The sequence below is a fragment of the Zingiber officinale genome, chromosome 1B, assembly GCF_018446385.1.
Source record: "Zingiber officinale cultivar Zhangliang chromosome 1B, Zo_v1.1, whole genome shotgun sequence".
Taxonomy (NCBI): Eukaryota; Viridiplantae; Streptophyta; class Magnoliopsida; order Zingiberales; family Zingiberaceae; genus Zingiber; species Zingiber officinale.
The window spans coordinates 20,901,133-20,910,640 of NC_055986.1; the positions used below are offsets into that span (position 1 = coordinate 20,901,133).

At 45.6% G+C, this 9,508-nt stretch overlaps 2 protein-coding genes across 2 annotated transcripts; both read left to right on the plus strand.

Annotated features, from left to right (window-relative positions):
• Positions 1-429: 429 nt before the first annotated feature.
• On the plus strand, positions 430-3,574 carry LOC122045448 (receptor-like kinase TMK3). Its single transcript, XM_042605709.1, has 3 exons — positions 430-570; positions 704-2,901; positions 2,990-3,574. Exons 2-3 carry the CDS (start codon positions 810-812, stop codon positions 3,379-3,381), a joined length of 2,484 nt encoding a protein of 827 aa, XP_042461643.1. The 5' UTR covers positions 430-570; positions 704-809; the 3' UTR covers positions 3,382-3,574.
• A 478-nt stretch (positions 3,575-4,052) lies between these two features.
• Positions 4,053-4,676, plus strand: LOC122032220 (NDR1/HIN1-like protein 1). Its single transcript, XM_042591521.1, has one exon. It carries the CDS (start codon positions 4,053-4,055, stop codon positions 4,674-4,676), a length of 624 nt encoding a protein of 207 aa, XP_042447455.1.
• Positions 4,677-9,508: the final 4,832 nt, after the last annotated feature.

The following is a 9,508-nucleotide window of genomic DNA, read 5'->3' on the forward strand; positions in this document are numbered from 1 at the left end:
ACACTTGTATAAGAATCTATGAAATTAAAACTTGATTAATATGTTATTTCTAAACAATTTGGGCCATGTTATTTGGCTTAATAATAACTAAGTTACTTTAGAAGACTTCTCGCAAATGAATACATTATTTAAAAATATACAATACTGTATGAAATAATTGATGACTAATTTGTGATTAAGACCTAAAAAAAATATTACCTGACATTAATATAAAAAATCCTAATATTCAAATTTAACTTTGGTTAAATCAAATTAAATTGAATTAAATTATAATATCATCCTAAAAAGAAAAAAAAATAGACTTTGACTGTAAGTTGGTCACAAATTTCTTCTGGATGCGTGCAACTTTCAGTGATTTTGGAAATGGCGAACGCAATAAACACGCTTGTGCAATAAACAAGAATGAAGGGACAACTGGACTACCAGAAACGCTTCCCCCTTCCTTCCAAATTCGTGTTGTTTCAGGGTTTTGGCTGAGATCTATAGGATTCGACGGGCTGCCTGCGCAGTCTCTGCTACAGAAACTTCTCGTTCATGCTCTCGTGGTGGAGCCGTGGAAGATCAGATTCTGTGAGTATAATTGTTTTCTTCTTCTCGATTTCGATTTTTTATTTTTTTTACTTTGCTTTTGGCTTAGATTTTTGATGTTTCGGCAGTATATTTATTTATAATATTGGTGTTTGTATTTGATGTGGACTGCTAGGACATTGAAACTGCACCGCGCTTCTCGATCTCGATTCTTGGCGATGGTTGCACCGTTCGATATTGATTATTGAGCGTCCTCGCGCCGCCTGCGCTCAATCTACGGAATGGGGCGGCGGAATCCGATGAGAATCCTACTTCTGTGTCTTCTCCTCGCCGCTTTGGCGGCGGCCGCCCGCGGCACCACCGACTCGGGCGACTACGAGATACTCGACGAGTTCCGCAAGGGTTTAACCAACGCAGAGCTTCTCGGCTGGCCCGATGACAACCAGGATCCATGCGGCACCCAGCGGTGGCAATTTGTCTTCTGCTCCGGCTCCCGCGTCACGCAGATTCAATCCAAGAACCTCGGATTGAATGGATCTCTCCCCGCCGACTTCAACAAGCTCTCCATGCTCGAAAACATCGGCCTCCAGGGCAACCAACTGCAGGGGCCTCTTCCCACCTTCAGAGGGCTCTCCCGACTCCGATTTGCCTTCCTTGGATCCAACCAGTTCGACTCCATTCCGGCCGACTTCTTCGTCGGCCTCGATAGCTTGCAAGAGATCAGTTTGGACAATAACCCATTGAACAAGAAGAGCACAGGGTGGATTCTTCCGCCGGATCTGGCCAACTCGGCTATGCTCGTCAACTTGTCCTTGTCTAATTGCAATGTCATCGGCCCGCTGCCTGATTTCCTCGGCGACATGCACTCCTTGAGCCTCCTCAGGCTGTCGTCCAACAGCCTCACCGGAAAGATCCCGGCGAGCTTCTCGGACTTGCCGTTGCACACCCTGTGGCTCGACAACAACAAGCTGGTTGGAGAAGTTCCATTTGACTTAGCAAATTCGCCGAAGCTTCAATCGTTGCATTTGGGCAACAACGACTTCATGGGGCCGATTCCAAACGTGAGCTTCGTTGACTTCACATATTCCGGAAACTCATTTTGCCAATCCGTGCCTGGAGCTCCTTGCCCTCCGGAGGTTTCAGCACTCTTGGATTTCCTTGACGGTGTTGGGTACCCGCAGAATCTCCTGGTCTCTTGGTCTACGAACAATTCTTGTACTGCTTTGGGCATAACTTGTTCTGGTGGCAAAGTTTCTGTGATCAACTTGCCAAACTATCATTTGAATGGCACCATTAGCCCTTCACTTGGGAACTTGGATGCGCTTTCTCAGATATTTCTTCAAGGCAACAATCTCACTGGCACAATCCCTTCGAGCTTGACTAAGTTGAAATCGTTGAAATTGTTGAATCTTTCTTCGAACAGTATTTCACCTCCTTTTCCAGAGTTCTCCAGTGCAGTCACGGTTATTCTTGATGCCAATAAATCATCTGTTACACCAGGCTCTTCAGGTGGTTCATCTTCTTCCAGGTCAAAAACTTTGGTTATTGTTGTTCCCATTATAGCAGCCATCTTAGTTACTGTAATCGTTATTCTGTTTCTTTTTTACTCTAAGAAATGGAAAAAGTATAGCTCTCCACCATTCAGCCTGGTTCCTCATCCTAGAGATTCTCCTGATCCACATGGACTAATCAAAATTGCAACTGCAAATAATGCCGATAACAGAGCAGCTGATAGAGAGCTGTTTAGAATAAACAACAGTGACGACACAGATGCACATTTGATTGAAGCAGGGAACTTGGTGATATCGATCCAGGTTCTTCGTGCCGCTACCAGAAATTTTGCCCCAGAGAATGTGCTCGGCCGTGGAGGATTTGGAATTGTATACAAGGGAGAGTTACATGACGGAAAGATGATTGCAGTGAAGCGAACAGAATCTTCAGTGGTGAGTAACAAAGCGTGGGACGAATTCAAAGCCGAAATTGCTGTTCTTTCAAGAGTCCGCCACCGTCATTTGGTATCAATATTGGGCTACTCCGCGGAAGAGAATGAAATGCTTCTTGTTTATGAGTATATGCCCCAAGGGGCTTTAAGCAAGCATCTTTTCCACTGGAAAAAGGAGAGGTTGGAGCCTTTGACGTGGAAGAAGAGGCTTAACATTGCACTGGATATCGCTAGGGGACTTGAGTATCTTCATAGATTTGCTAATCAATGCTTTATTCACAGGGATTTCAAGTCATCTAATATACTTCTCAGCGATGACTACAGGGCTAAAATTTCAGATTTCGGGCTAGCCAAACTTGCCCCTGATGAAAAACACTCTCTTGCTACTAAACTTGCCGGAACTTTTGGGTATTTAGCTCCAGAGTATGCAAGTATGCTATTTTGTTCAGTATTCCAGTTTACTTATATCTTTTACTACAACTTTGATTAATTTAAATCCTCTTGCCATGGCTGAACCAGCGACCGGGAAGGTTACAGTAAAGGTTGATGTGTTCAGCTTTGGAATAGTGCTGATGGAGCTCTTGACTGGTTTGATGGCTCTGGATGAGACTCGTTCTGAACCAAGTCGATACTTATTGGCGTGGTTCCGTAGCAGGATGAGTATCAAGGAAAATTTGAAGGAAATAATCGACCCAGTAATTACACTTACAGATGATACCTTCGACAACATTTGTATCATTGCTGAACTAGCAGGTCAGTGCGCTGCAGAAGACCCCCGCCGGCGGCCGGACATGTGCCATGCAGTGGGTGTACTCGCACCGCTTGTTGAGAAATGGAAGCCTGAAGACGGCGACGAGGATGAGTATTGGGGGATCGACATAGGCAAGCAACTGATGGAGATTCCGGCGTAAGCTCGACAATCAATATCAACACAGAGGGAAGCATCCCTAATGCGCCTGATGGATTGGAGGCATATCTTGAAGGCGGCAAGTAAAAAAACAGAGTACAGTGCTCTGCTTTCTTTGGGTTAGTTCGAGTTTTCTTATAAATGATTCATTTATCATGTCTGATGGGAATTAGTTTGTAATTTTACTGCGTGAACATTTTGGGCTAGAGGCTTTCTTTAGTCTTGATAATTTTCTATGACTCTTTTCTTTGTTTTCTTATAAATGATTCAATAGTCTTGATCATAGAGGACATCCATCGCCTTCAGTTATAACTCATCAACTAACAACATTCATCGGCTTTCAAAACTAACAACATTCAGCGGCTATAAATGATCATCGTACAGGCTTTTCTCTTTCTTTTTTTTTTTGATGAAGTAAAATCAAGTAATAAGCCAAAACCAGCAGCTTCTTGTTATTTTGTATTTCTTATTTAACAAAAGCGACAAGGTTAATTTGCTTTCAAATTTCAGCGAAGCCTATTTAATTGATTTCTTACCATGTACCGCTAAATTCGAAAAACTGCTGGTTCATCGGCCACTTCACTTTTATAAGCCACTACACACCCCGGCGAATGGCCAAACCGTCCTTTGCTTCTCTCATCTCGATCCAATTAAGCATCGATTGTTCGATTGGCGATGTCGGAGAAGAGGGAATGCGGCCACAACTACGGCGAGTGCGAGCGGCGCCGGATTTACCGCCGAATCATCGCTTGCATCCTCTTCCTGATCACGCTCGTTCTCCTCATCGTCCTCATCGTCTGGCTCGTCCTCCGACCCACCAAGCCCCGCTTCTACCTCCAAGACTCCTCCCTCGTCCAGCTCAACCTCACTGCCGACGCCGCCATCCTCACCTCCGTCCTCCAGGTCACCATCTCCCCCCGCAACCCCAACGACCGCATCGGGATCTACTACAACCGCCTCGTGGCCTACGCCCGCTACAACAGTCAGCAGATCACCACCTCCACCGTGCTCCCCGCCGTCTACCTGAGACCCCACCAACAAGTCATCTGGTCTCCTTTCCTCTTCGGCAGCGATGTCCCCCTCGACTCCAACCTCGCCGCTGCTCTGTGCCAGGACAAGAAAGCGGGGTACGTCCTCCTCTCTGTGGTCGTAGACGGCCGCCTCCGGTGGAAGGTCGGCACATGGATCTCCGGCTGGTACCACCTCCACGTCAACTGCCCCTTGTTTCTGGTGCGGAAGGCTGGATTCGGCGACTACTGGTGGTTCCAGCAGAGCACCCAGTGCCTCGTCGATGTCTGATCGATGGAAATCTGCTCGATCCAATACCTTGCTTGCTTACGTTCGCGCTTAGAGTTGAGCCTTCCCATATCGTGTTTGTTGCACTGTCTGTCTGACAGGGACTACGCAACTCTGTCTTCCATGGCCGTAACCCAGTGTTCTTACAAATCTTATTGAGCCGGAAGTTTATTCTATTAAATCGTAAAAAAAAAAAAAAGTCATTATCTCATAAAAGCTCAATCTCACAACCACCGACTATTTCGGGTTGGTACTCGATTAGGGTTTGCAGAGGTATGGTTTGATTTTTCACATGCTTAAATGTTATTTTGAATTATCTCGGGTCCCTATCTAAGAAGGCTACTCAATTAAGATTGAATAAGTCTCATAATTTATTCCCTTTTAAATTGTGTAGTGTCATCCTAAAAAGCCTGCTAAGTCTTCATCTTTTGACATCGGTCACTACTACTAGAGCTATGTATAATCCTCTCCACAACTACTTTAATTACTTAGGATTAGCGGACAATAAAAAAGGGTTAAAGTTTAGCGGTTGAGTTGTTTATGGAGGATCAACTAAAATTTTTAAGGGCCATAATTTTTAATTCCAACTCGAAATCAAGCTTTGGCGGTGACCATACATTTAGAATTTTAAAATTTACATTTCTTATCGGGAGCTTATAACATCAAATTTCAGATCCAATTTTAATTTCTATATTTTTTTTAAGATAGTTCTCCCTTTTTTTATATATATTAGTGTGATTGTGCACACGCGTTGCGTGTATAATATAATAATATATAAATTATTTGGATCTTTGAAAATCCGAATTATTTGGATTTTTTAGTGTCACCCTTATAAACCAGAATTAATTATTTGGGTAAGATTCGTCAGACCCATGCAATAGTGACGCTAGAGAATCCCAGCAACAAACTACTATAAAAAATTATTTTAATTTAATATTATACTTATCTTAGTAAAAAAACTAAGATAAGTATATTTTTTAACATCGTCGGTCTAAAATATTTATAGAAGCTTCTTTGATCAGTGTGGTCAATTCTAAGATATGAGACTAAAGAGAACTATATTTTTTTTTATATAAAACAACCAGAGAAAATTAATGATGAGAAAAATTCATAATAATACGCTGTAGCTGAGTCTCGAACTCTAGAGCACTGATTGTTTCGCTTCTGGAATTACTAATAAATCTTAAAATTATTTTTAGTGTAAATAGAAAAAAGGACATTAACGTAAATACATTTTAGACTTCACCAAAATTAGTTAGTAAAGGAGGGAGATTTTTAATAAAATAGTAAGATAATATAGATGAATCACACGTCTTCAGAGCGTAACACGTGAGAGAGACAAACAACAACGTAAATAATTTTAGCTAGAGATTAGGCGCCGTCTTCTTATAAGTAGAAGAGTAATTAGAGTTCGAAAGTGAAATCGTCAAGATCTGACGGCTTAGAAAAATCTTTAGGTTTGAATCACAATCTTGATTGAAGAGCTCTATGAAGAATCTTGATCTTCCATTCTTTGACTACATTTTTTGCAGCAAAAAATTGATCAGGATTCATTTTTTCATACAAAACGGGGCCTTCGATGGAATTCTTTCAGCGCGCACTAGCTCCTCCTCGACTTGACAGTGCAGGCGCCGCCGCCGCCGCCGCCGCCGCCGCAATGGAAGCCAACGAGGACCGTGCTCTTGCACTTGGGGCACTTGGGGTCCTTCTCGAGGAGCATGACTTACATGAGGCATCCGGCGAGCAGCATCATTGTCGTCTCCAGGGACTTGCTCTCCTCCTCATCCTCCGACACGCATGAGTTCAGTGGCGACACAATCGTGTCCTCCTCGACCACCGCCCGCGTCAACGGCGGTGACACCGGCGGATCCTCCTCTGTCTCCTCGCCACATTCACCTTCAGCTCCATCCTTGGGTTCCACGATTGATTGTTCCCGCTCATGATTACTCAAGTCCTAAAACTCAACTGCAACAGTCTACCTGCATACTAAATTACAAACGAAAATGTATTAGATTCGACGGACCCAATCCATGATATTGACCTATAGATTATAAATAGCTGAGTTATTCCTTAATAATTTATTTAATTAGTTCAATCACTAAAGCTTTGATGGACGGATTAGTGATTGTATTTCTTATTGGGCCGGTCTCATCTCTTGCTCTACCTATTAAGAATTAGGGTTTGTTGTTATTATAAATAGGTACTTAAGTCTAGCTTATTTAAATGCTTATTACATATTCTTACACACGACGGCTTACGGCAACCCTAAGAAGTACACACGAGAATCCATCTCCCCTCGTAGAGCGAAAGAGGTGAAGATCAAGTCTTCAATGATGTCGGCGCTCAACGTAGGTAATTTTTATTCTCTAAATTCGTTCATATACTTGATAAGATCCGCTTTACGATATAAATCTTGATTATGGGATCAAGCTTATGTCACGTTCTACCGCCTTAAAATAAATCTAACATTTGGTATCAGAGCAAAGGTTGATTCAAGTATATGAATTGAGATAATACGTTATTATCTATCGACATGTTATATCTAGTCGTGTGATGCCTTACAACGAATTATGAAGGTAAATAACTTATATTCACAATGAAGAATATATTTCAATCTCGTTTGTTTGAATCTGAATTAATTGTGATTTTAGTCTTGAAATGACGGGCATGCATTAATTGTGATTTGTGTGCAATAATTTTTATTCTACTAAACAGGAGCGTTTGTTTTAAATGGTAATGTAATTATGTCTCAAAACAAATATTTGATGGCAATTAATGACATAATTAATTGCTAAATATAAATCAATGTTACATAAGTTATTTCTATAGATGATTTATACATGATATATGACTGTCATTGATGAGGATATGGGTTAGGGGCATAGGAGGAATTAAAGGGGAAAGGAGGGGTAATTTGGTAAAAGCGATATGTAGGGTTTTAAGAGAAGGGATACTGTAGCATGCAGGGAGGTTTTTTCGTTCATGGAGGCACCGCCGCCCACCTGTTTCTTCGACCTTCCCCTCGCGACGCTATCGCCGGAGCCAACGCCGACCCTCACCTCGTCTCCTCTCCCTCTCCTCACCGTGTTGCCATCTCTCCTCTCAACGCCGGCCACGACTCCCCTTCTCCTACTCTCGTTTCTGCTTCCGCCGCCAGGGGGAGGATCTTCTTCCTCCTTCTCATGCGCGCCTCGCCTACGCCGGATGCGGACCACTCCCTTCCTTCTCTTTCTCCGACAACCGTCGCCGCACGAACTTAAGCTAGGATGTTGTCGCCTCTTCTCTTTTCTTGTCCCGATGACTAAGCCATTGCCTCCACCTCCTCTCTTGTACGCCGCCATGCGCCGGCAGCTCCTCCCGTCGACAGCCCCATCGAGCAGCCCGGGCGTCGACAACCCTCTCTTCTCTTTTTCTCGAAACGCTCGAAGCCGCTTCTGGCCAATGTCGCTGCCGCCGCCGACCACGAGCGACCCATACCACTGCTCTCCTCTCCTCCAGTGTAGTCACTACCCTCGTCCATAGCCATGGTTGGCTCGAACGCTCCATCACCCACCCCCATCGCCTGACCTACACACTCATCGCGACTCCACCGGAAATCCCCTCGTCAGCCGCCGCCACAGCAGGTTACCGGCCAACCCTTCCATCCACAGCCGGTCGTCGTTGGCACAGCAGGATGCAGTAGCCATCTCCAGTGGCCCCCAGCACCTACTATTGCCGCAGACCCCACTGTCGCCCATTAGATAGTATTTTGTTTCCGTTGTGTTGCGCTCTCATCGTAGCACCGATCCAGCCTTGCGGTGTCGTCTTCTGGTCTATGTGTCATAATTTTATCTCGGCCTGCGTGCCGATGTTTTATCCCGGCCTGCGTGCCGATCTCGTTTTATGGTCTGTGTGCTGAAGTCGTGTCCCGGCCTGCGTGCCGCTAATACCTCCCGGCCTGCGTGTCGGTGTCTTAGCCCGACCTGTAGCTCGTCTCCGGTTCTATGCCGCGTTAGATTTTATGTCTTCAGATCCAGTGCTTTATCCTGATCAGGCGTCGTCTACTCTTCCGGGTCACGACAATTTGAATCGCGTCCCATCCGAGGGCGCCTCCCTGGGCCAGGGTATGTTCCCTCTCCTCACCGTGGTAGAGTAATTTGGTAATTTGGTAAAAGCGATATGTAGGGTTTTAAGAGAAGGGATACTGTAGCATGCAGGGAGGTTTTTTCGTTCGTGGAGGCGCCATCGCCCACCTGTTTCTTCGACCTTCCCCTCACGACGCTATCGCCGGAGCCGACGCCGACCCTCACCTCATCTCCTCTCCCTCTCCTCATCGTGTCGCCATCTCTCCTCTCGACGCCGGCCATGAATCCCCTTCTCCTCCTCGCGTTTCTGCTTCCGCCACCAGGGGGAGGATCTTCTTCCTCCTTCTCATGCCCGCCTCGCCTACGCCAGAGGCGGACCACTCCCTTCCTTCTCTTTCTCAGGCCACCGTCGCTGCACGAACTCAGGCGAGGATGCTGCCGCCTCTTCTCCTTTCTTCTCCCGACGACTAAGCCACTGCCTCCACCTCCTCTCTCGTACGCCGCCATGCGCCGGCTGCTCCTCCCGTCGACAGCCCCATCGAGCAGTCCGGGCGTCGACAGCCCTCTCTTCTCTCTTTTTCGAAACGCTCGAAGCCGCTTCTGGCCAATGTCGCTGCCGCCGCCGACCACGAGAGACCCATACCGCCGCTCTCCTCTCCTCCAGCGCCGTCACTACCCTCGTCCATATCCATGGTTGGCTCGAATGCTCCATCACCCACCCCTATCACCTGACCTACACACTCGTCGGCGGCTCCACCGGCAATCCCCTCG

Coding starts and splice junctions, on each gene's coding strand:
- LOC122032220 (XM_042591521.1), top strand. CDS start 4,053: ATGTCGGAGAAGAGGGAATGCGGCCACAACTACGGCGAGTGCGAGCGG.
- LOC122045448 (XM_042605709.1), top strand. CDS start 810: ATGGGGCGGCGGAATCCGATGAGAATCCTACTTCTGTGTCTTCTCCTC. Junction 2,902..2,989: donor TTTAGCTCCAGAGTATGCAA/GTATGCTATTTT, acceptor TGGCTGAACCAG/CGACCGGGAAGGTTACAGTA.